The sequence below is a fragment of the Oikopleura dioica genome, chromosome PAR (assembly GCF_907165135.1).
Source record: "Oikopleura dioica chromosome PAR, OKI2018_I68_1.0, whole genome shotgun sequence".
In the NCBI taxonomy this organism is placed as follows: Eukaryota; Metazoa; Chordata; class Appendicularia; order Copelata; family Oikopleuridae; genus Oikopleura; species Oikopleura dioica.
The window spans coordinates 10,116,712-10,140,272 of record NC_137293.1 but is presented as its reverse complement, the minus strand read 5'-3'; the positions used below and the strand labels follow the sequence as shown (position 1 = coordinate 10,140,272).

The window sequence follows — 23,561 nt, the reverse complement described above, 5'->3', positions numbered from 1 at the left end:
AACTATATTTCGTAAATTAAGTATGTGCAACTGACAAAAAATGGCGACGGAAGTGATTATGAACTTGATTTACGATGCGACATCGAAACGACAGCCAGATTTTCTAGTCGCCACTCATCTAAAGAACATCATCAACAACAATAGAGATAAAGAATATGTCATTCTCGAAGTCGCCTCAGTTCTACTCGAGCAAGCGTTCCAGGGAACAATTACGAACAGTTATGTCCTATCATATCTCAAGTACTGTCTTCGAGCTCAGCTGATAACTCCTTGTTCGGTTTTTGGAAGCCTACCAGCGTTCAAAGCATTTGATGCCCCAGAAACATTGAATGTTCTCCTGGCTCTACTGGGCGATCAAATCACTGAATTCTCGCAGCAACGAGCCGATGATCCCGTTCCAAGATTATTTCAAAGCGTCATCACACTCGTTAACTGGCTGGTAAATGCGGTCAGACACCTTCTTCAGCGACTACAGGAGCAACCAGAGCTCTGGAATCGTTTGGGTGAAAATTACTCAATGATAGTTTCTTACCTTGCGATCATTTGCGAGAGCAAGAAGTTCTGTAGCCTTCTTTACATTGGAAGCATCGACGAGCCAGAAATGTGGAAAGGGATGACTCAATCTGTTGAGCAGCTGAAGTCTGAACTCGCTAGAATCGCGGAGACGATGCAGCGGCAGCAGTTTCACTTTGACCTCGATAATGTGCTGAACATGATGATTTCTAGCTTCCCACTTTTTGAAGAGCCCGTGCAGAATCTCAGTAGGATGCTTTGCCAGAGTGTCAATCATGATTCTAGTAGTGTCTCTATTCTCATGCCTCTTGAGATGATGCTTTGTGCTCCAAACTCGGTTCTATATAACAGGTGAAGCTTAGATTAACGACTAGAAGTCAACTTTTTCTTTAGCTCAAGCATCGAGAACTCCTTCCAATTTCTCCGTGAGATCCAAAATGTCCTGAATGTCAGCTCAGAAGACGTTCTAAAGACAATTTTCACTGTTGGAATGACCTCCGTCCCCTTAGACAGCTCAAATCTATTCCGATGCTCTGCTGTTATGCTGATTCGTGTTCCTCAGCTGATTAGTCTCTACCTGACAAAAACTGGAGAAAGCATCAATCTCTTTCCCTTGGTTGTTTCGTTTTACAATACTCACTGTAATAAACTGAAACGCAGCCAAGAAATGCAGATATTATTTGTTTCTTTCCTCCACGTTCTTGTCAATCGTAAGTTAAAATCAAAAAGGACCCGCATTGAAATGAATTCGTAGAAAATTCGATTTCTCATCAAGATGCAGCAAAGCTTGGCTACCAAGGGCAAACTGACATGTCAAAAAATCTCGCTGTTGTTCACGCTCTCTTCGAAAAAATAACGAATGAGAAGAAACCTTTGAAAGTCATCGATTATCTCGATAAAATGACGATCGACTTCGATACTCTTCTTTACGTCGGAGCGGCGGGAGGAAACTTGAATAAACTAGTGGCTCTTCTTATAAGCGTCTCGCAGCAGGAGACGACAAAAGATGCTATTTTCGGAAGCTGCTTTTTGGTCCTTTTTCGAATTCAATGCCTGTTCGGAAACGAGCCCTTTAGGATTATTTCCATGCAAACGCCAATTACCAAATGGTTGTCGACATTCTTCCTTGATACCAAATTAAAAAGATATCACGAAGAGCCAACTCAGCAGCAGCAGGAATTCATCGACCTTGTACTCACAAAACTCAACGATATCCCGAAAAAAGGTGTTGATCACGCAGGCCCAGCATCATCTATCTTGGAAATTTCTTACTCGCTGATAACAACAATTATAACAGGAGAGGATTAACTTGAACAAAAAAACTTTTGAACCGGGTTTTGTTTATTCTTTAAAAAGCGACTTCGCAAGGACTCTGCCCAGAAGAAAATGCTCACCAACTGTTCAGCAACCTGCGGGACCACTCTCGTACTGGATTCATGGCTTGTTTCCTTGTTCTCGCGCAAATCGCATCGGAGGGAAACTCTTCAACTGCCCTTATCGCCACGAAGATGATTCCACTTTACAAGTCCGCTAAACTAAAATCAAAACTAGCATCAAATTTGTATCAGAAAAACTGTCAGTGGATGGAAGATTATTTTCAAGTTAATTTGAAAGAAGACCCAAAGGAAAAACTTGAAGATTTAATCAAGAAACTCTCTATTTCTCTACGTTCATCTCAGCAACAAATGCACGATATCAAGCGATGCGCGGATGAGCTCGGAACTGATTTGTTTACGAAGATTCTAACCGGCTCAATTATGAAGCAAACGCGAAAGGATTTATCAGAACGAGCTTGCGCTGTGGCAATCGGAGCCAGTTCTGTCGATTGGGTAGGCGTTCCATTGTCGCTAATTTGGTACCAAGTTCCTGAAGTCATGTGCGCTGTTGAACATGCCTCTGTTGCTGATCCTTTCGCGCTATTTCTAGCTACGTCTCTTCACTTTTTATCAATTTATCAACGAAACAAGGGCTTTAATGTGATTCATGCTCCAACCGATCTTCAAAAAATGTTCATCGAAGTTGCTGGAAAGGAGCGCAGTCATTTCCATGGGCGGATGGGTGATCAACGAATGCTTTATACAGTAAGACTCATTATCATTCGCTATAATTACAGTTTGAGGATGCCAATAAAGTCATATTCGATCGCCTGGAGTCCCTTGCTTCCATCAGATTCCCTCCTGCCGCCACCACCAACGGTTTTCTCAATAACTCTTCTAATTAATATTAATCTCACTTAGATCCGCTGTTTATCATGAACGCATTTCATTCCCTGGGTCGAACCCTACATCTTTCTCTGACAAACAGTGGTCCTCATCTGCCTGTTGATTTTTGCATGACTCTTCTTGACAAAATCATTCGACGGAGCTTATCTAATAATATCAACATTGACAATGTTTTAAACATCCTTCAGGTAACAATCGACCATGCATTTTCATCTTTATAAATTAATTTTCAGTACCTTCCTTTCTCCTTTCTCAATGTTCTGCTGCAAATTTCTGGGATCAATTCTAACATCCCTGCAGTTCTTCTTTCTGTCGTCGATTTACAACTCCCAAATGTGCGCACTAAAGTAGCGCGACTAATTGCTCTCGGCGAAGCTCGCCCTCTGCCATAAATGTTCTTTTCAAAGTTCAATCCATCTCGCATTTCCAATAATAGAATGAAATCGAACTCGAAAGAATCCACGCTTCAGAACTATTACAAAACGGTCAGTGAGCTTCTTTTCTCTTCGATATCTCCTTGTAGCGGACTTGTTGGAGATGGAAAAGTTGCTTTTATTCGGGACTCGATTTACTCGGCGGCGGCGATTTGGACGCTCTCAATCGCGTACAAGTCGGTTTCCTCAGATAACGGCATACAATTCGAGCTGGAGCAAAAGGCGATCAAAATTATGAGAGGCGTGCTGACGAGCTTCATGTACCAGTCTGAACGAATAGAAGACTACAAACGAGATCCATGTCCAGCTCATGCGATTCGAGCTTATTTTGACTGGACTACTGGTCAAGAATGCGCTATTCCCGCCGAGGTCCGTTCCTACAATTCTCAGCATCATCTTCAACTTCACGCTGTCGCGCTTTTCCTCAACTATTTAGCACAAATGATCAAAGCAAAGCTAAAAATCATCTTTACCAAGTCCGAAATTTCACTTGTTCAAAACTTGGTCTATTACATTGAAAGATCTTACCGAACTCCCGACTTCGGAATCTGGGGTCGCGGAAGTCGACACAACAATGGAACTTCGGAACTTTCTGCATCATCTGTTGGCGCTGTGAAATCTGCGCTTTTCGCAATTGACGGTGTAAACTTACTCGGCCCAGAATGCGCATCTTGGAGCTCAATCTATGTCGACCGAGATGCCTTTTCGCGAAATCGAAGAACCCTTGAAGAAATTTTACCGAAAGAGTCAAAATCAAAATCAACCGACAGCGCGCTCATTTCAACGCTCTCTTATCCTTTCTTTTCGATTGCTTATTCAAGCTCCATTTATCAAGAGACCATGCAAAAAGTGCGCTCTGAATTGGAACGTCCCAACGGATACATTCGTTTCAGCAAAGACGGCTTTGGAACATGTGTTGAAGACAAAACTAGAGGTCACTATGAGCCAAACGAGCTTAGAAACTTTGACAAAATCGAATGCCAGTGGCCTGTGTTTGATGCTCAAATGCTGATAGCTTCACATTTTACCGGGAATCAAGAAGATATGGAATATTTTCGATCACGCTTCAGAAATCACTTGAATAGTAGCTCAATTTTCTTTCCAACTTTTTATTTTTTCGACGAGTCTTCTATTGATGCTGCTAGAGGAGGCAAAAATGGTATTAAAATGCATCCAAAACTCTTGGCAAATCATCAATGGGTTCAATCAGTGGCAATAATTGCTCTACTTCTTGACGATGGATTCGTGCGCGCTTCGGACATTGATCCCTTGCGAACCTACGATCGCGTTCGCGATGAATTCTCGCAGAATCCTGATAATGAAATTCGAGTATCACTTATTTCCGAAAACAGTAAGCTTCGCACAATGCTCTCTACCTTCGCTGTTGAATCTGAAACACCTCAACAACTAGAGCCTATCGTAGTCTGGCCCACGCAAGAACTACAGAAAGCTTTCGCACTGATTGGAGAAGATCGCGCGATGGGGCTATCAGGGCGACCGAAAAGACCTATCGGAGTATTGGGATCATCCTGTGTTTACAGGATAATGGGCCGAACGATCGTCACTTACCCACTTGTTTTTGATGTCTCAGATTTTTACATTTCATCTGATACCGACACACTCATTGAAAATGTTTGGTATTCTTTGGACTTTCTCCGACAACATCATGAAGACAAAGATCCAATTTTTCTGTTCGTTCTTCGTGAAGAGCTTTTCAAAGAACGCGCTCTTGGCGCCATCCTCGATGTATTGGCTTGCTTTCGGCGAGGAAATTGGCGAGGAATAAGAATTCGCCTTGGACGTTTGAACTCATTTGTAGTTAATTCGCGGCACAGACCTCTTTCTCTTGTCCACAATCTGCAGGAGAAGAACTCATTGATTCTTGGCTCCGAAGGAATTTTCAGAAATAATGAAAACAGAGGCAAACTATTCCGAGCCACTTCTGCAGCATCATTGTATTCGCAAAGCTCAAATCACGATAAAAACTTTGACGTGGTTGACGAAGAAGTTAACGCATTCGGAAAGGATTAATTTTTTATCAGATAAATAGGTTTTGCGTATTCTTTTTTGATCCTTTTGAAAGAATCAATGGAAGCCATTCACGATCTAAAAGAGTTCTACTCTGAAACCGACTCGCTTCACACTAAAAATCTCATATTGATGAAGCTCTCCAAACTTTATGGAAATGATTTCACTATGAATGACAATGTTACTGTGCGAGAAAAGCTCAACGGAATCCTCCGAATTTACACGAAACGCAAGGACTGGTGCAATGTTCGACTAATCGCCGCCTATTGTGAAAAAATTGTCGACTCGCTTGCTCCATCTGTCACTACTATTCTTTGCCATCAAAAGCACTTATCACTCGGAGTCTTCGGAGAAGATGATGTCATAATTTCATCGCCATTACCGCCTTCTGAGATCCAGAAAATTCTCTTTTCGAATGTCTTCCCTCACAGTCCTCAGGAAGCGGTGCTCCAGCAGGAGATCGTTCTCAATTTGGGCATGCGGATTCTTGTTTCAAAGCCACACTTGCTCGATGGAATACTCTTCTTGCGCGTTGGCTGGATCGTCAAAGCAATGAAGCTTCAGCTTGAATTTACTGGACATTCTGAGAGCGATATTTTTAGCCTTTCGCCATCAGAGGCTATGAAATTATTGGAAGAAGTTCTCGGTAAAAATTTAATCAAGAGCTATTTATGCTTACTTTTTCTCTAGCTCCTATGAATACAACGAACTCGTTGCATATCCGAAGACTTGATGGCGCTTTACAACGAGCACCAGTTTGCTTTTTCGAGCGATTCTGGATTCTCCTCCTTCGATCTCCTCAGATTCAACTTGGGAATGACCTGATCGATAGCAAGACAATAACTAATCAGCTCGATCCAAGTGATACCGCCTATAATCTTTTGGTCGAAAAACACTTACAAAACGCTCGAAAGCCAGAAAAGCGCTCGATCATGATAGAAACTTGCATGCTCATGGCGACTCTCCTGGAGCGAAATCCAGAGCTAGAATTCACTTCCACTTGCAATATTGATCAGATTATAACCCGAGCTCAAGAGGACTTCGCTCGAGACTGCCCGACAGAAGACTTCTACGCTGCTAGACCAGAAGACACCCTGAAATACCTTTCACATTCAATAACAGTTTTACTTGTGAGCGATGGGGAGATTTCCCTCGCGAACACTGCCGGTTGTAGAGTTCAGTAGACACGACGAATTTTACCTGCTAAATTAATATCTAATTTATTCAATTTATCGAAATTTTGAAATTAAGAATGTTGAAGCGACAGATTAGAGAACGACGAGAGTACCTCTACAGAAAGCACAAGGAAGAGGCAGAAGGCCGAATCAGGGATCGAAAAGAAAAGCTCAAGGTAATCACCTATTTGAAGATATAGAGGACTAACCCATCTCAGAGAGCTCTCGATGAAAACAAACCGATTCCCACAGAGCTCCGTGAAGATGCACTAAAGCTCCAAGAAGCGATTGAATACGACGATGCCGGAGGACAGACCTTCTCCTCGATTGATGATGAGTACAAATATGCGGGTGTTGAAGACCCCAAGGTATTTTAATCCTTCATTTTGCGTTCCTACCTTTTACTTAGATAATGGTGACAACTTCTCACGATCCGTCGGTAAAACTCAAGCAGTTTGCCAAAGAAATGAAGTTGATCTTCCCCAACTCGAAACGAATCAACAGAGGAAACACAGAAATGCCAGCACTGATAAATGAATGCCGAAAGAATAATTTCACGGACTTGGTTGTCTTTCATGAGACGCGAGGAAAGCCGGACGGAATGATTGGTACTATTTTCGAGAAATAAAATTTTGAATGCATTTTAGTCTGCCACTTGCCATACGGACCGACTGCGTATTTCAACCTGTCGCATGTTGTTATGCGGCATGATATCGAAGATTGCGAGAAAATGTCGGAAGCGTTTCCTCATCTGATATTTCATGGCTTCTCAACGAAACTCGGGGAGAGAGTAACTAACATCCTCAAGTACCTCTTTCCAGTGCCAAAGAAGGAGTCGAAGCGAATCATGACATTTGCTAACACTGATGACTTGATATCTTACAGGTTTACAATTTTTCTTTTTATTAGATTTTTTGAGCAGAATATTTAGTAAAATTCGAAATCGAATTTTTCCGTAATACGGAAAAAAATTTTCGATTATCGAAACATTCAAAAGCATATGCTATAGGGATGATAATAGCACGATACAACGCTTTTTATAGCCCAGAAGATGGCGCTTTTTATCAGATTAAATTTCAGCAGATGCTATTCTTTGCTTATGCAACCTACGAGGCTGCCATTCTTTGCAATTCTGACAGTTGTTTTCTAGGCATCATGTGTACAGAAAAGACGAGAATGGCAAGATCGAACTGAAAGAAGTCGGCCCCAGGATGGAAATTAAAATGTTTATGATTCGCCAAGGAACGCTGGACAAAGAGGAAACATCGAATGTCGAATTCAGAATCCATCCATTTATGAACACTGCGAAGAAGCGAAAATATCTCTAAATGGCTCACTGTTTCGAATCGAATGTGGCATAAATATGTAGCAAATAGTAGAAACAGTCTCTATTTTCAGATTAGTCAAATGTCGGACTCGTTGACGTTCGCTATCAAGTTTGACGAGAAATCCGAAGGCGGGCATACTTTGTTCATCCGAGAGCACAAAACAAGAGTCGAAGAGGCTCATAGGCCCACTGGGCGTACTATCATTGTCTGCAATATTCCCCCATGGTGCCCAAAGAATAGCATCAAAGCCAATTTCGTGCGATTTGGAAAGATCCAAGACATTCAACTTCAACTCAAGCCGGGAAAGAAACCTGAAGAGGAGGAAGATACGCGAAATAGATTTTCAGGTCTGTAAAGCATTTATTCGATAGAATTTGATCGTTTTGTAGTGGCATATATTGTCTACGCTGAAGAGGCGTCGATAGAAAAGCTCAAGAAAACCGCGAATGCTAAGAAGACGAAGACAATGTACGCGAGTACAGTCGAGCATACTGTAATTACTGGTTACCCACTTTTCTGCGCAGAGTACAACCAGTCTTTCCCTGATATAAAGAAGCTTCAAAGTATGGAAAATATTTTTTCATTCAAAAAGTAAGAGCTTTTTAAGCTGAAATTAACGAGTTCATGGCAAATTTCGACGAAAAAAAGACCGAAGAGGAGATGGAAGCAGAAGATGGCTGGCAAGTCGCTGGCAAAAAGAAATTCGTGCGTTTGACTGAAGCGGAGCAAAATGAGATGAAAAAGAAGGTCGCTAAAAAGCGAAAGAAGGATCAACAGGTGAATTGGATTTCGCTTTGGTCAGTCGTAACATTTGCTCTTTCAGTTGAATTTTTACTCTTTCCAAATACGCGAGAGCAAGAAAAACAAGATCGTGGAAATGAGGAAAAAGTTCGAGGAAGATAAGAAGAAGATCAACAGAATGAAGCAGGAGCGAAAGTTTAAGCCTGTGGCATCATAAATTTGCCATTGTAAATTTACATTTCTCAATGTAGCTTTATTTCTTTTCAGAAAAAATGGTTATCGATAGTTTGTCCAAGCTAGCGAGAAAGGCTTCTGAAGCCGCTGATGATCTTGCTGATAGAATCGACGACGAAATTAGCAACGCAATGGATAAGCCAGTAGAGCCGCTGCCCCTTGGTAAGACTTTTTAAACGTCATCGAATTTCTAATGACCATTTAGAGCAGCAGCTTCTCGTTGGAATTCCATGTGGAGCTTTACTAGGAGCAGTTGTTGGTCGTCAGTCGAAACAGACAATGATACTCGTTGGAGGCACCCTTATAATCGCTACCGCCGCTAATCAGGTTCGTGTGCTTTGCAATAATATTTCTCAAAGCTGATAAGGGCGGATTTCTCGATGACGTTGACAAAAAACAGCTCAAACGCGACGCTCGATCCGCCCGTCGTCAGCTCGACGATGAACTCCGTCGTCGCGATCTTCCCACAACAAACCAGATGAACCAGTTTTTCAAAGTGAATAAATCGATGAGCTTATCAGGGCTTGGAGCCTTCCTCGTTGGGGCCGCAATCTTCTTTAAATAAAAACCATGACCATACAGACTTTTTTCATCTTTGCCTAGACTACTACAAATTTGTTCTTCAGAACTTCACTTATTTTTTATTACCAACTTATTGAAATACTGTTTTTATTTAATTAATTAACTTATTGTCCACTTGACTAAAATACATAATTTTGATTTTCCAAAAGAATGCTAGCAAATTTGAACCGGGGAGTTGGTTATCAAATGCGTCATTTGCGCTTGAAAAAGTACAATGTTTCAGTCAAGCCGAGCCAGAAAGTCACATTGAAATACTTACAATCCTACGACAGTGAAGATTCGATGATGTACGGAGCGACACGGTCAGATCTTCTCGTTTTGGAAAAGTCCTTCCCGAATTTGTACAAAGAATATATTAATACAGACCTTGTCTTCGACGAGGTAATCCTAGTCAAATAATTGTCGGCTTGAAATCCTGTATTTTAGACGAAAGAGGCGATCATTCAATATTTGAAGACAGGCGAAGTTCAAAAGACGACGGGCGCGGGTCTCAATCCTGTGGACAAGTTTATGGCAAGGAACATAAATGAACTTTCAATTCTGCTCATTGCTTTGATGATTCCGATTTGCGTCGTGCCATTTTTGTAAGCAAAACAAGCAGACTTCATTTCTGAAGCTCATTTTAGAGTTTTGCGAGAATGGTTCGTAGAAAAGCAAAAAGTTATAATGCGCGAAATCCAGAAAGAAATGAGAGAGCTAAAGCGTGAAAAAGCTCTCATTTTATCAAACATGGAGCTGAATAAAGCAACTATTTCTATGCTAGAAAGTTCGTGAGAGCGCAATTAAACCAGTTCTTTACTAATATTCAGCAAATAGTGGTGTGATGGTTACCAAATTCAGAATGCAAATAAATCGAGCAAAGAGCGGCCAAACATGTCTCCGTCGCATTTTCTGGCTGAGTCACGGACCGCGGATGACCTAGTTGATTTTTTGAAAGAGAGATAATGGAAGAATATCGACCTGAAAAATTGAATGTTGTTGAACGAAAGAAGCAGTTGAAGGTGAGAGAGGCTCCTTATCTCTCTAGTTTTACGATTATTCTAAGGAACTATACACACCGGCGAAAAGACGACAGGAAATAATTGGACTGGCTCTTGCTTGCAGTCTTATAGGAATCCAGGCTTACTTTACCTTTTCAACGTTGGCCGAACAAAATTGGGACACTTCATTCTTGATCAAAAATGTCTTCGCGGTTATAACAGGCATTGTTATTGCGGATTTCTTTTCCGGCCTTGTTCACTGGGGTGCTGATACGTACTTCAGCGTTGATACTCCTGTCCTTGGTCCAGCGTAAGAGATTATTAATTTATCTCGAAATTGAATATAATATAAGGTTGATTCGCCCGTTTCGCGAGCATCACATCGATGCTACTGCCATGTGTCAGCATGATTTTGTTGAAACCAATGCGGACACTTTCAGTCTCATGATTCCGACGCTTTCTATCAGTTTCTTCAATTTTATGATGGGAAACAAACCCGATATTGATGGAGCGTTCGATCTGATGCATTTGACGATGGCAGTGTTTGTTGGATTCACAAATGAATTTCACAAAGTATACTCGCTTCAAAGACTCTGAAGAAAAATAACCATTTTTTCAGCTCTCTCATACTCATCGGGGCGTGTCTTCTTTTGTCCGATTTCTCCAAAAATGTTGGCTTATTCTACCACCGAATCATCATCGAATTCATCATGTTCGCCCCCACTCCAATTACTACTGTATCACTGTCGGATGGTTAGATCCGCTATTTGGTAAGATATCGTTCGTCACTTGAAAGTTATTATGACACAACTTAGAGCACATTCAATTCTGGCGGAAGGTCGAGAAAGTCATCTTCAATCTCACCGGAGCTATCCCGCGCTACGACGATCAGAAATGGTCAAAAATGTCGACTTCATCCTGATCAACTTCCTGCATTACACATGTTAAATTATTCCTCAAATAAAAAAGCGTTTCAGCACATATTATTTATATAATTCATAAGAAATGACTGTCGGGGGGAAGTTAATTGTCCTTCATGATTACGAGCCGCAGCAGGTCGATGAGCTTTCCATGAAAAAGGGAGACTTGATTCTTCTCAAAGAAGAAATTGAGGATGGTTGGGCCATTGGAGTCAAAATTAAAAGAAATGGAGAGGTAGGATTCCCTTCTCTTCCTTGATATCAACAAGAAATAAGGAATACGGTCCAACGAATTGCTTCCCGACAAACTTCACAAAGCCATACACTGGCGGCGTATCAGACGAAACAGAAGGTAGCATCAAAAGTAAGAAAAGCTCGAAAGTGCACTACACTCCTGGTGGCTTTCATAAATATGTCGAAATGATGAAGAGCCGTCCAAAAGCAGCTGGAAAGCGGCGAAAGCCATCGCGCGCTCATAGGAAACTTAAGAATCGACTAAAGTGGGGCGAAAACTCGTGGCAGTTTTTTGAGCCATGGAAGTCGTTTAGATTCAAGGAACAGGGGTACAAAGGATCATTAACATACGGCTTTAGGTGACTCTGAAACATTGACATTGACAAGCCAATCAGAATCTGGGGACGAGGATCTCTCTCTTTCAGAAGACGATACGGAGGGTATAAGTGAAGCTAATTTTGCACCCCCGGAACAGGATAAAAATCAGATCAAACGAAGCTCGGGCGCTTGGACGGGCTCTCTCACGTCCATCTTACGAAATCCAAGCCCAGATCGAAAGGGTGCAAATCGTCTAAGCGTCGCAGATGACAAGGCGAAACCAAAGGATCCAACAAATCGTGTTCCGAAACCCTTTTCACCTCTCGTTACTGAAGAAACACGAGGCAGATCTACAGAAAAGAAGTCATCTCAAGACAAGAAACGATTCGTATCATCAGGTTTAAAGATCTTTTGTAAGCTTCGATAGCATTCTCTAGTGACGATTCCGTCACTGTCCCCAGAAAGAAAGCCGTCCCTCCCCGAGGAACGAAAGCCAGCGAACCCTCCGCCAGCTCAAAAAACTGTTTCTATTTCTCGATCTGAAGAATCCATGCCGTCACGTCGCGAGACGCGGACTCCATCACCAGATCGACGTGATCAAGATCATTTTTACAATGACGACGAGTACTTCCGAGATCAGGGTCGAGTAGCAAGCCCATCACTTCCGAGTAAGCCGCCAGTGACGCCAGCGATGAAGATGGAAGAATTGAACCAGTATTATGAGTTTGCTGAAGATGATTCAATTCTTGAAGACTTTGAAGAGGTCGATGAAAATTTTCACCTAGGTAACATGATCATCATTTTGTCTTTTCTTTAATTTTATTAATAGACGAGACGAATTCCTTTCATTTTCGCGATCAGTACGTTCCAGACGATTATGAAGAGTACAATTCCGAAGGAGAAGAATATCCAATGGACGAGATCGAGCAGTACGAATACGAAATGAATCAAGCTCATTACGAGGAAGAATACGACGATGAGTATGCTGACGAGATCGAGCCACTTCCAGACTTACAATATCGACGCAGCAGCAATAACAACAACACTTATCGGTCAGAGCCCGATTATTCTGAGCTCTCCCGACGAGGACTTACTACCAAAAGCGATGCGATAACAGAATATGAAAACCGCAAAATTATCAAAGAACCCGGTCCTCGCTGGGCGAAACCGGTCATCGAAGGCCACAAAGGGTCAGTTCCAGCAAAGTGGGGCAAGCCTGTGATGGAGGAAATGACTTTTCCTTGGAATAAGAAGGACGCCAAGAATCCTAAAACGAAGGGCCATGGATTTCAGAAAAATGACCATGTCCACAAGCTCCCAAGCTGGATCTCAGAAAAAGGCAAACCGAAGCGAATCATTGCCCCGCTGCCAAAATCGCAAAAACCGATCTACAAGATACCCGACAAGCCTGTCAGGAGATCCGAGCCAGTAATCCCACGAAGACCAACCCAGTATGTGCCAAATCGATCAGTTCATTCCACAGTCAACAGATCCACTTTGAAATCGAATCGTTCGACTGGAACAATCGTAGACAAGTCGGCCAAGATCGACCCGAGTCAGTTCACAGGAATAAAATTCATTCGTAAAAATGGAAAGCTTTACATTCCTCGTCATCTCAAAGAAGAGTTCGCTCGACAAAAAGCGATTCAAACGATGGACCCGAGAAGGCGTCTAGTTTCTGATTCAACGATGAGATCAATGAAGTCAATTCAGTCCCAAGGAGAGCTGCCAAAAGTGATATTATTTTGATTGATATTTGATCAATACATTTTTAGAGCTCAACTCCAAAGAAGAAAATTGATCCTTCAAAGCCCATGTCAAGGGCGGAGAAAATTGAGTTTGTGAAACAGCAAACCGAGCTAGCCAAAAAAGTAGCGCTTCGTCCTCATCTAGCAGAATCAGATGTTTTGGCCGCGATTCTTGATCTGAACGACAAGGTAGAAATAATTTGAAAATAAAAGTTTCAACAACGAATTTAGCCCCCAGAGGCCGTGGCACCTAAAAAAGCGGCAACGCCATCTGATGACGCCGCTCTTCAAAATCATCCAATCTTCCAGCTCTATCCCTTATCCGCAGCGTGTCGAGCAAAGCTCGTGGAAATCGAGCTTTCGAACCCGACCATTCTCTACTCTCAGACATTTTACTCCATCGGTCACTTACTCAACACACACAAAGAAACACTGTCCATGGCTGACTGCAACTCAATTATCGCCAGCATTATCGTTATGAGACTTGTCTTGGCCGCAATACTTCGCGCTAGCGAATGTGGCGCTTCAAACGGAAATACTTCCAAACCAGATTCACTTCTTTCGTCAGAGCTAACCACCGTCCACGCTTTCAAAGAAATCTTGCCGAATTTTCTCAGCCCTCCCTCGAAAAAAGACTTCCAACGGCTCTCCCTTCCTACTCGAAAGTTCTTGGCAGACAAGAGTCTTTCCGATTTGAAAAAGCTCACGTGCGTCGCGGACCAGAAACAATTCCGCAACGCCTTGCGAAAATCGATGAATGCTGAAAATATGACATTTGGTGAACAAGCGAAGCTAGAGTTACTCTTTCAAAATATTTCGCTCGAGATGCTAGAAGAATCCGCACAAAGACTCAAAAAGGTAATCAATAACGAATAAGTTATTTTCCTCCTTGATTGCAAAGCGCGATGATGTTAATTCTGATTCTGATTGGCTGATTTTTATTTTTCAGGAGTTCCGTCTCGAGTTCAACAAGCCTAAAGGAGTGAAACCGAAGACGTTCCACTTGAACAAGGGAGAAATTGACAAACTCGTCGCTCAGCAGATGCTCAAATGCATGCAGAACAGCTAAAAACTAGAAACCCCTCGCATGCTAAATCCTGTCTTTATCTTTGTGCCTTTTAAATCCGAATTTTGCCTATTATAATCCATTTTACCTCTTCTTCTCTATTTTCTGTCTGCAAGCCCTTTCTTTCATAATAATATTTTCTGTTTCTTACTGATATTTTTCAACTGGTTCAATATAACTTATATTGGATTGATTACCATCTCCAAATTATTTTTGCTGACTTTTTAACAATAAGAATGTCGATGCAAGGTGGGGCCACCCCCGGCCGCGGGTTAACCCTTGACGAAGGGCCTCGAACGATGGAATACATTTGCGGTGAATGTCACTTCAACCAGGAAGTCAAGCCAAAGGTAATAATGTCTCTCTCTAATCTCTAGAACTATGGTTTTCTTTCAGGACCCCGTCCGATGCCGAGAATGCGGCTACCGAATCCTCTACAAAAAGCGAACCCGACGATTGATCGTCTTCGACGGCCGATAGAGAAGAAAACTCCCTTTTGCGCCTGCTCAGATTGATAGAGCTTATTTTCCCTGTCGGATCACTGCTCCCGTGAATAATGCGTCGTCTATTTTTCCGTTTTTAGAGCCGAAATGTCGAATAGTGCTATGTTAGAGACACTCGCGAAAGAGGCGGATGCGCTGAGGATGAGAGCATTGGCAAATGAGGAGCGAATGGCCTCGCTGAAACGAAAGGCGTCTGAGAATTTCAAGAATGTGCCTACCCCTGCGCCCAGACAGAGCAAATTGAGCATCACGGATGAAGATCGAACCCTGGAGCCAACTGCTCCAGCGGACAGCAGAACCAGGTTAGCATGAGTATCAATAAAGAAAAGGGACCAACAAATGATTTCACTAGCTTCAATGATCACGCAAATCTGACAAAAGAGGAACTCATTGAGCGTCTGGTGCAAATCGAAAACATGAACAGAGACTGGGTTGCTTACAATGATCAGCGAGAAATATTTGTTCAAGAACTTACGGCAAAATATCACTCAACTACAAATGAACTTAGCAACGCCGTAGCAAGTATCGAAACACTCAAAAACAATCAGGTAAAGACCAACACCCTTCCTTATCTCATTTTTTTCAAGAAACAATTAGCAGAAGAAACACAAAGAAAAGCGGACGTGCATCTTGCAAATGCTCGAAATGAAATCAAACGAAAAGAAGAACTCAATGAAGATTTACTAGCGCGACTCAAGGAAGCTCAAGAGCAACTCAAGCTCGAGCAAAAATTGCTATACAACGCGAATCAGAAAAATGAAAAACTCGAGGTTGAAATATCGAACTTAGAAACGGTGAATCAGAATTTGAACAGATTTCTTGAACATGATCGCTCCTCAAAATGGTAAGAATGTAATTCTGGAACTGTTTGCTTATTATTTTTGAAGGAATCAAACTGCTCCGGAGCCAACGGCGATCGAAGAAAAAATGGACAAAATGTCTCGCAAACTCGACAAGATCACCATTCAATCTGGTCAAAACACAGCACGAAGTACATCATCAAACGCGACAGATACATCAAAAGTGACAACACGCAGAAGCAAGGCAAAAAGAGCACCTCCGATCCCACCCCTGCCAAATCGTGCAAAAATCAATGATCGTCGATCGCTCGGTGTGGAAGTTTATAGACCAGATACGATTCTGAAGCCGCTTGATCCAAAGAGCACTAAATCGAGAAGATCTGTTGACACGACTGCGATCAGGTTAGTTCTATTGATTTTTCTTGATTGAGGGGCAGCAGAAAGCAGATTATGTCCATAAAAAAGTAGGCCAGTGCAGACCTTATAAGCGGGGTTTTTCATAACATAATTACATTTGATAAAATGAAAAGTAATCATCTGAATATGTTCAAAAATATGTAATTCTTCAGCTGCGAAAACTGTGGGAAGAAATGGCCGGTCTCTCAGCACGCTCTACTTCTCAAGCACTTGGACGAATGTGATGTCATCTAAGAATGAACCACTTCTATCATCATCCCATCACTATTTTCTCCACCATTTTTCCTTTTTTTATCACTCCCTGCCTTCTAGCTTGCAACATTCCATTTAGTTCGAAAAAGCAACCTCAATTTCCTCTCTATATTTATGTGATTTTCAAATACCGTATCGTATTCGTAAAACTGGTGAGAATAAAGGAAATAATTATAGAAAAAAATGGCTGATAATAATCCAGATGAAGAGCTGGTTATTACCATGTTGGGAGCTGGGCAAGAAGTCGGCCGCTCCTGTCATTTGATTGAATTCAAGGGCAAGAAAATTTTATTAGTTAGAGTTCTAGCAGCATTCTAATAAAACAAGGAGTTGAATATGTTCTCAAAGAAGCATTTTTCGAACTCATGAAAAGACATGGGCATCCACCCAGGCATCAACGGATTGAACGGTCTGCCATTCATGGATTATACAGAACCAGACAAAATCGATATTCTGTTAATCAGTCATTTTCATTTGGACCATTGTGGTGGTTTGCCGTGGTTTTTGACAAAAACGCAGTTCAAAGGGCGTGTTTTCATGACTTACGCGACAAAAGCTATCTACAGGTGGCTTCTGTCAGATTATATTAAAGGCAAAGGGTTGAAAATAATCATTTTGGCTACTTTAAAATCGAAATTTAATAAAACCTTTGAAAGTAACAGGCTTCAAATAAGTCGGACATACGATGTCTGTAACTTTTGATTGGGTTAAGATAATTACGATCTGTAACTTGCAGACTGTAGCCGGATATAAGTTTACATATTTTAAGAAGAATTGGTGTCAATAACATTTATGGTGGTGGAGTTATGACGTCATGAAAATGCATTATAGAAGGGCACTATCAACTTTGTGACGTCATTACACCACCTCCACATATTCAAATGACACCAAAATCTTATTTAACACACATCAGACCCTCCCCAACATGGTGCAAAAGAGAGAATCGAAATATCTCGACTCTAACACTTTCAAAATCGCTCCACCAATTTATGTCCGACTTATTTGAAACCTGTTAGTGTCAAATGTTGGAGTAGAAGAACTTCTCTTCACAGAAAAAGATCTTGAAGAAACTCTTGATAGAATCGAAACAGTGAAGTTTCACGCAGAAAAAAATGTCAACGGCATAAAATTCTGCGCTTACCATGCTGGCCACGTCCTTGGCGCCGCGCAGTTTATGGTTGAAATTGCCGGAGTCAAGGTTCTATTCACTGGTGATTTTTCGAGGGAAGAAGACAGACATCTTATGGCTGCGGAAGTGCCGCCACAAAAGCCTGATATTTTGATCATGGAAAGTACATACGGGACGCATTTGCACGAAAAGCGAGAAGAAAGAGAACATAGATTTACCTCCGTCATTCACGACATCATCAACAGAGGTGGTCGATGTCTGATTCCAGTCTTCGCCCTCGGAAGAGCTCAAGAGCTGTTGTTGATTTTGGACGACTACTGGGCACAGCACTCGGAGCTGCACGATATTCCAATTTACTACGCCTCGACTTTGGCAAAGAAGTGCATGAGTGTATATCAGACATACACAAACGCGATGAATTCGAAAATTCAAAAAGCAATAACAACGAGGAATCCTTTTCAGTTTAGACATATTTCGAATTTGAAAGGTATTTTCTCATATGGCCAAAAAAGAGCTCATCTGGTTTAGGAATGGAACAATTCGATGATGATATCGGCCCATCTGTAGTTCTAGCGTCGCCTGGAATGATGCAGTCTGGCCTCAGTCGCGAACTGTTTGAAAAGTGGTGTACGAACAAAAGAAACGGGGTTATTCTCGCGGGCTACGCGGTTGAAGGTAATATCCGGCCGACTCAACACCGCATAATCTATTAATTTCGTCTATTAGGAACGCTCGCTCATCAAATTAAAACTGAACCTGATGAAATTACGACCCTTTCCGGCCAAAAGCTGCCGCTGAAAATGCAAGTTGAATACATGTCATTTTCAGCTCACGCTGATTACAGGCAAATTTCGGGTATGAAATTTTTAAGCTTTAGTTTTGAGCTAAAACGCTGATAGAATTCGTGCGTGAAATAAAACCGCCACATATCGTGCTGGTACACGGAGAAGCAAATGAAATGGGAAGGCTAAAACGACAGCTGGATATTGAATACGAACACGATGCAGAAACGGATATTACGATTCACATGCCAAGAAATGCGGAGAAAGTGAAGTTCCACTTCAGAGGAGAGAAAAACGCAAAAGTCGTTGGATCACTAGCTCATTACTTGCCAAAGGTTTTGGCTTATCCGAAGCTTATCTGAGTAACATCAATTGTAGCAAGAAGACGAGATCGAAGGAATTCTAGTCAAGAAAAATTTCAACTACAAAATCGTCGCTGCTAACGATTTAAAAACGCACGCTGAATTGGAAACAACTCAAGTGAAGCAAAGATTGTCCGTCGACTTCCATGCGCCAGCGGATTTGCTCAAATTTTACTTGGAACAGTTGAGCTACGATGTGAAAGAATTCGGCAATCCATGCGGTTTGTTTTTCTGGCACAAGATCAGGACTAGTTGATTTTTAGATCGAAAGAAAGTGAAGCGCGGGGATGGGAAATGCGGTTTCATAGTTTTCCGCTGCATCAGAATAGTCTTCGACGAAGCGAATAACATGGTCATTCTTGAGTGGAAATCAACTCCAACAGCCGATGCTTACGCTGATTCTGTCCTAGCCATGGTCATTCGAGTTGATACAGAAGCAAAGGTCACTGCCAAGGTGAGAAAAGGCAGCAAAAGAAAATAAGCTAAAACCGACCTCTTTCTAGCCTCAAATTATCCATCCAGAAGGGGGAGAAAAGTTTCTTCAAGAGAAATTCGAAATGAAGTGCAGAATTTTATTAGAAACGATGTATGGAGACGGAGCAGTGGAGGAAACGAAAGATAGTGGTATGATTTTCAGAGAGAAAGATCATCGTTGTTGATTTGACTTTTTCTGTTTTTAGATGTGATTATTTTGCACGCAGACAACAAAAAAGTAGAGATCAATGTGAAACAACTCACGGTTGAATGCGAGGAAGACGAGAAACTCATGGAAATGGTTCTTGAAACGGTACACAGACTGTACACTGCTGTAATGCCCATTCCTACGCAGGCGCTCTGCTGAATCTGATGATTTCTAGATGAATTTTTGTTCACTTCAAAACTGCCAAGAAAATTAATAAAAAATATTCATGTGATGTTACGTAATAATCATGGAATTAAAGTTACCGTTCGAAATTTCTGAAATAATGCCACAGTGACTGTATCGATCTCCCCAGGGCATGACTTTATTATTCAAAAAACAACGTCGATTTAAACTTTTACGATTTGAAATTACGAAAATAATCATCTCACGAAAGGACCATATTTATCTTCAATATTCTCGGGCTTACTGGAACTTTCCAGAAAATTTATAAACGCCCAATCAGCGGTGAGATTTACTTTTCTCTCTCTTGTCTGACTCATTTTGGAGCAATTTCATCGTTCTGATCTGCTCGAGCTATTGATTTTTTGGTGCTGGGTGAGAGATTTTCAGAAAAAAAAATTGGACAGAGAGGTTCTTAAAAAAATTATTGCAAAGTCTGCATTTTAGAGGGTTTTTAAGAGATTCCAATTGACACATTGCATATAATCCGGGCGAATATATGCCATTTACTCTAATCTTCGTTCATAAAAAAAATTTCAAGTAATCAATTTTAGAAAAAATGTCCGTAGTCGGATTTGATTTCGGTAGTCAGACCTCATTCTGCGCCATCGCCAGACAAGGAGGAATTGAAGTCGTCGCCAATGAATACTCCAAGGTACTGTTTCTATTCTTTTTTCCTTTATTTAAAACAGTTATAGCGAGCCACAGAAACCGTTGTCTCTTTGGGCGACAAGCAGCGATTCATGGGAACAGCCGGAAATGAAAAGCGAATCTCAAAGATCAAATCCACCGTTCTCAATTTCAAACGACTCATTGGCCTCCCATTCGAGCATCCTGAAGTTCAAGAGCTCGTCACTGGCAAATTTCCCGCCGCCTACAAGATTGTCAAGGATGAAGCCACCGGTCTTGCTGCCGTAGATATCCCAGGCGAGGGGACTTACACGATCACGCAAGTAGCCGCCATGTTCCTCGGAAAAATGAAAGAAATCTCCGACACCAACCTTGGCCGAAGCACGGAAGATTGTGTCATCACTTGCCCCGTCTTTTACGGAGAAGAGCAGCGACGAGCACTCCAAGATGCCGCCGCCATCGCCGGTCTCCGCCCTCTCCAGATCATGTCCGAAACCACCGCCGCCGCCCTCGCCTACGGTATTTACAAGCAAGATCTTCCCGAAGCCGCCGATCCAAGCAGAAACGTCGTCTTCGTTGATTTCGGCTTCAACTCGCTCCAAGTCACCACTGCCGCCATGAACAAAGGCAAGCTCACCATCCTTGGATCCGCTTACGACAAGACCCTCGGTGGAAGCAACTTCGATAAGGTCATCTGGCAGTACATGAATGATGCATTCGTCGAAAAATACAAAGTCGATACGACCAAGAACATCCGAGCCCTTGTCAAACTCGTTGAAGCTTGCGAAAAGACGAAGAAAACCATGTCCGCCAACGCGATCGACATTCCTTTGAACCTTGAGTGTCTGATGGATGATAAGGACGTCAACGGCAAAATCAACCGGGATCAATTCCACGAGCTCGCGGCCCCGCTTCTCGAGCGAATCAAGGCCACTCTTGTCCAAGGTCTCGCTGCTTCCGGTCTCAAAAAAGAAGATCTCTACTCCGTTGAAATCATCGGAGGCGCCAGCCGAATGCCATGCTTCAAAGACGCTGTCAAAGCTGTCTTTGGTCTTGATCCCTCTACTACGCTCAACACCGATGAAGCCGCCGCGCGAGGTGCTGCGCTCAAATGCGCCATTCTCTCTCCTACTTTCCGTGTCCGCGAGTTCAACATCGTTGATAGTGTCATCAACGAAATCACCATCGCTTGGGCAAACGATGCCACTGGCACTGGTGGCGGAGACCTCAAGATCTTTGCCGAAAAGAACCCGTTCCCTTACACCAAGGCTTTGACCATCCATCGAAAGAGTACCGAGAAGTTCGAGATCTCGGCGAAGCTGACTGGCGCTGAGGGTGCAAACAGAGACCTTGGCAAGTATGAAGTCAGCGGCGTCAACGACCTTACCCCGAAGAGCAGGAGAAAGGAAAAAGGTTAAACTTTACTTCCGAATGGACGGAAGTGCTCTTTTCCAGCTTTCTGCTGCCGAGCAGCTTGAGCGATACGAAGAGTGGGTTGAGGAACCTGTGAGTAAAACGTCATTCGTTTAGAAATTAATCGTTTGTTTAGGTTGAACCAGTGAAGGGTGAGGAGAAGCCTGCTGAAGAGAAGCCAAAGGAAGATGCTCCAAAAGAAGCTGGTGACGAAAAGATGGACACCGATAAGGATGCTAATACTTCCCAGGATGGCGAAAAGATGGAGACTGACACGCCTAAAGAAGAAGGTGATGCTCCCAAAGGTTCAAAACCATCTTATTAGCAAAATCATTACCGCCTGTTTTAGAGCCTGAAATGCAGAAGGTCAGAAAAGTTCGACAGCGAAAGCTCGCTCTCGCTATCAATACCCCCTTCCAGCTCGGAAGTCTCCCAACTGCAGTGCTCAACAAGTACCTCGAGATCGAGTGCGAACTTAGATCCAAGGACAAGGAAGAGCGAGACAAGTCTGACGCTCGAAACGCTCTTGAAGAGCTTGGCTATGCCATCAGAGACCGACTCTACGCCAGATACGACGGCTACGTCCAGGAAGAAGAAAAATCGAACCTCTCCAAGACATGTGACGAGCTCGAAGACTGGCTTTATGGCGATGGAGAAGATGAAGCCAAAGGTACGAAAAAAATCAATTTCTTAGGATCTTAGGGTCATTTAGGAGTCTACGTCGAGCGAAAGAACGTTCTCGAAGCTCTCGTCCAGCCCATCGAAAACCGTGTTGTTGAATTCACGAAAAGACCTGCTGCCCTTGAGAAGCTGACAGCCACCCTCAACAAGTATCAAAAGGTAATAAAGCACGATCGATAAGAATCCGACGGATCTAGTTGATATTGAACCGAGTCTGAAATTTAATTAAGATCTGTGGTGAGGTCGAGGCTCAGGTTCCCGAGAGCAAATATCTCCATCTCGCCCCCGAGGACATCAAAAAGATGAACGATGCTCTTGCCGAGGGCTGGGGATTCTTCAACAGGACGCAGTCCGCACTGAAAGGCGTTGAAAAACACCAGGTATAGCCTTGAAGCCTTTCCAAGATCTGGTCATTATCGATCGTTCAGGACGCTTCTGTTACTTCCTTCGACATCGAATCGAAAAGCAATTATATTGAAAATCTTTGCAAACCAATTGCAAGCAAGAAGCCGCCAAAAGTCGAGCCGCCAAAGGAAGAAGAAAAGAAGGAGGAGGCTCCCGCCGCTGAGGAGAAGAAGGAAGAGGTAAAGTGAAAATACTTAGATTGATTTTATTCGATTTCTTTAGAAAATGGAGGCCGATCCAGCACCCGCTAGTACGAACGACGATCTGGATTAAAAAGTCGGCACTTCTCCTCGCTTAAATCATCGGTTACCGTATTAAAAATCAAGAAATACCTTTGATTACTCTCATCTCTGAACATTTAAATGCTTTGATGTTTATTGTTTCGATTAGTCAAATTTCATTTCTCTATTTAGTATATTTATCAACTTCTTGCTTCAAAGATTACCATTTCTCGCTCAATTTAAGTTGTAACTTTTCCTAAAAACCGAGATTCCCAACCCCGAATGACCCCATGAGAGGACTGGGTGAGGAGTGGTAGATAAGTGTGCCCATGTGCGGTCGTCCGGTTAGGCTTTTTCTAATGACTTATTAACTTCCTACTATTTCCTTGTTTTAATGATGAATCCTGTGCAAAATCCTTTAGTAGAAAACTTATTATTCATCCTTTTTTGTTTCTATTTTTTTGTTCAACAAATACAGTCAAAGCATGTCGATCTTACTTTGTCGATCCTAATTTTGGAATCAAAATACACGAAAAAGATATCTCTTCAATTGAATTGAGTACCAAGCAAAATCCCTGACA

The 23,561-nt window shown here is 42.3% G+C and overlaps 10 protein-coding genes across 11 annotated transcripts; all 10 read left to right on the top strand.

The window, feature by feature from the left end:
• Nucleotides 1–25: 25 nt before the first annotated feature.
• LOC145705301 (mediator of RNA polymerase II transcription subunit 24-like) lies at nt 26–1,836 on the top strand. The gene is made up of 3 exons (XM_081782758.1): nt 26–864; nt 907–1,223; nt 1,268–1,836. Exons 1-3 carry the CDS (start codon nt 41–43, stop codon nt 1,819–1,821), a joined length of 1,695 nt encoding a protein of 564 aa, XP_081638884.1. The 5' UTR covers nt 26–40; the 3' UTR covers nt 1,822–1,836.
• A 32-nt stretch (nt 1,837–1,868) lies between these two features.
• On the top strand, nt 1,869–3,147 carry LOC145705302 (uncharacterized). The gene is made up of 4 exons (XM_081782759.1): nt 1,869–2,594; nt 2,633–2,708; nt 2,751–2,923; nt 2,969–3,147. Exons 1-4 carry the CDS (start codon nt 1,950–1,952, stop codon nt 3,125–3,127), a joined length of 1,053 nt encoding a protein of 350 aa, XP_081638885.1. The 5' UTR covers nt 1,869–1,949; the 3' UTR covers nt 3,128–3,147.
• A 24-nt stretch (nt 3,148–3,171) lies between these two features.
• LOC145701741 (phosphorylase b kinase regulatory subunit beta-like) lies at nt 3,172–6,422 on the top strand. Its single transcript, XM_081778957.1, has 3 exons — nt 3,172–5,195; nt 5,253–5,843; nt 5,888–6,422. The coding sequence occupies exons 1-3, from the start codon at nt 3,173–3,175 to the stop codon at nt 6,379–6,381; spliced, it is 3,108 nt and encodes a 1,035-aa protein (XP_081635083.1). The 5' UTR covers nt 3,172; the 3' UTR covers nt 6,382–6,422.
• Nucleotides 6,423–6,440: 18 nt separating this feature from the next.
• LOC145705299 (U3 small nucleolar ribonucleoprotein IMP4-like) lies at nt 6,441–7,703 on the top strand. Its single transcript, XM_081782754.1, has 5 exons — nt 6,441–6,548; nt 6,591–6,740; nt 6,782–6,980; nt 7,020–7,257; nt 7,523–7,703. Exons 1-5 carry the CDS (start codon nt 6,450–6,452, stop codon nt 7,698–7,700), a joined length of 864 nt encoding a protein of 287 aa, XP_081638880.1. The 5' UTR covers nt 6,441–6,449; the 3' UTR covers nt 7,701–7,703.
• A 55-nt stretch (nt 7,704–7,758) lies between these two features.
• Nucleotides 7,759–11,214, top strand: LOC145705300 (plasmanylethanolamine desaturase 1-like). Of its 2 annotated transcripts, XM_081782755.1 has the most exons (9): nt 8,709–8,837; nt 8,881–9,002; nt 9,043–9,638; nt 9,684–9,841; nt 9,884–10,258; nt 10,303–10,547; nt 10,591–10,810; nt 10,857–11,007; nt 11,053–11,214. In XM_081782755.1, exons 5-9 carry the CDS (start codon nt 10,202–10,204, stop codon nt 11,157–11,159), a joined length of 780 nt encoding a protein of 259 aa, XP_081638881.1. In that variant the 5' UTR covers nt 8,709–8,837; nt 8,881–9,002; nt 9,043–9,638; nt 9,684–9,841; nt 9,884–10,201; the 3' UTR covers nt 11,160–11,214. The 2 variants fall into 2 exon arrangements, with proteins under 2 accessions (XP_081638882.1, XP_081638881.1); XM_081782756.1 differs by lacking the exons at nt 9,884–10,258; nt 10,303–10,547; nt 10,591–10,810; nt 10,857–11,007; nt 11,053–11,214 and adding exons at nt 7,759–8,047; nt 8,090–8,263; nt 8,308–8,477 and having other exon boundaries at nt 8,524–8,837; nt 9,684–9,774.
• Nucleotides 11,215–11,242: 28 nt separating this feature from the next.
• Nucleotides 11,243–14,689, top strand: LOC145704681 (uncharacterized). Its single transcript, XM_081782153.1, has 8 exons — nt 11,243–11,392; nt 11,434–11,521; nt 11,751–12,107; nt 12,147–12,494; nt 12,539–13,443; nt 13,485–13,646; nt 13,689–14,315; nt 14,407–14,689. Exons 1-8 carry the CDS (start codon nt 11,243–11,245, stop codon nt 14,524–14,526), a joined length of 2,757 nt encoding a protein of 918 aa, XP_081638279.1. The 3' UTR covers nt 14,527–14,689.
• A 39-nt stretch (nt 14,690–14,728) lies between these two features.
• On the top strand, nt 14,729–15,074 carry LOC145704684 (DNA-directed RNA polymerases I, II, and III subunit RPABC4-like). The gene is made up of 2 exons (XM_081782156.1): nt 14,729–14,873; nt 14,920–15,074. The coding sequence occupies exons 1-2, from the start codon at nt 14,760–14,762 to the stop codon at nt 15,001–15,003; spliced, it is 198 nt and encodes a 65-aa protein (XP_081638282.1). The 5' UTR covers nt 14,729–14,759; the 3' UTR covers nt 15,004–15,074.
• A 36-nt stretch (nt 15,075–15,110) lies between these two features.
• Nucleotides 15,111–16,644, top strand: LOC145701117 (uncharacterized). Its single transcript, XM_081778345.1, has 5 exons — nt 15,111–15,328; nt 15,379–15,574; nt 15,614–15,870; nt 15,914–16,228; nt 16,396–16,644. Exons 1-5 carry the CDS (start codon nt 15,114–15,116, stop codon nt 16,475–16,477), a joined length of 1,065 nt encoding a protein of 354 aa, XP_081634471.1. The 5' UTR covers nt 15,111–15,113; the 3' UTR covers nt 16,478–16,644.
• A 228-nt stretch (nt 16,645–16,872) lies between these two features.
• On the top strand, nt 16,873–19,680 carry LOC145701116 (cleavage and polyadenylation specificity factor subunit 3-like). The gene is made up of 9 exons (XM_081778344.1): nt 16,873–17,087; nt 17,512–18,111; nt 18,153–18,299; nt 18,351–18,479; nt 18,524–18,741; nt 18,785–18,989; nt 19,032–19,222; nt 19,272–19,392; nt 19,449–19,680. Exons 1-9 carry the CDS (start codon nt 16,916–16,918, stop codon nt 19,607–19,609), a joined length of 1,944 nt encoding a protein of 647 aa, XP_081634470.1. The 5' UTR covers nt 16,873–16,915; the 3' UTR covers nt 19,610–19,680.
• Nucleotides 19,681–20,175: 495 nt separating this feature from the next.
• On the top strand, nt 20,176–23,530 carry LOC145701740 (heat shock 70 kDa protein 4-like). Its single transcript, XM_081778956.1, has 9 exons — nt 20,176–20,285; nt 20,329–21,673; nt 21,750–21,766; nt 21,810–21,978; nt 22,023–22,343; nt 22,386–22,513; nt 22,585–22,734; nt 22,783–22,938; nt 22,982–23,530. Exons 1-9 carry the CDS (start codon nt 20,190–20,192, stop codon nt 23,030–23,032), a joined length of 2,433 nt encoding a protein of 810 aa, XP_081635082.1. The 5' UTR covers nt 20,176–20,189; the 3' UTR covers nt 23,033–23,530.
• Nucleotides 23,531–23,561: the final 31 nt, after the last annotated feature.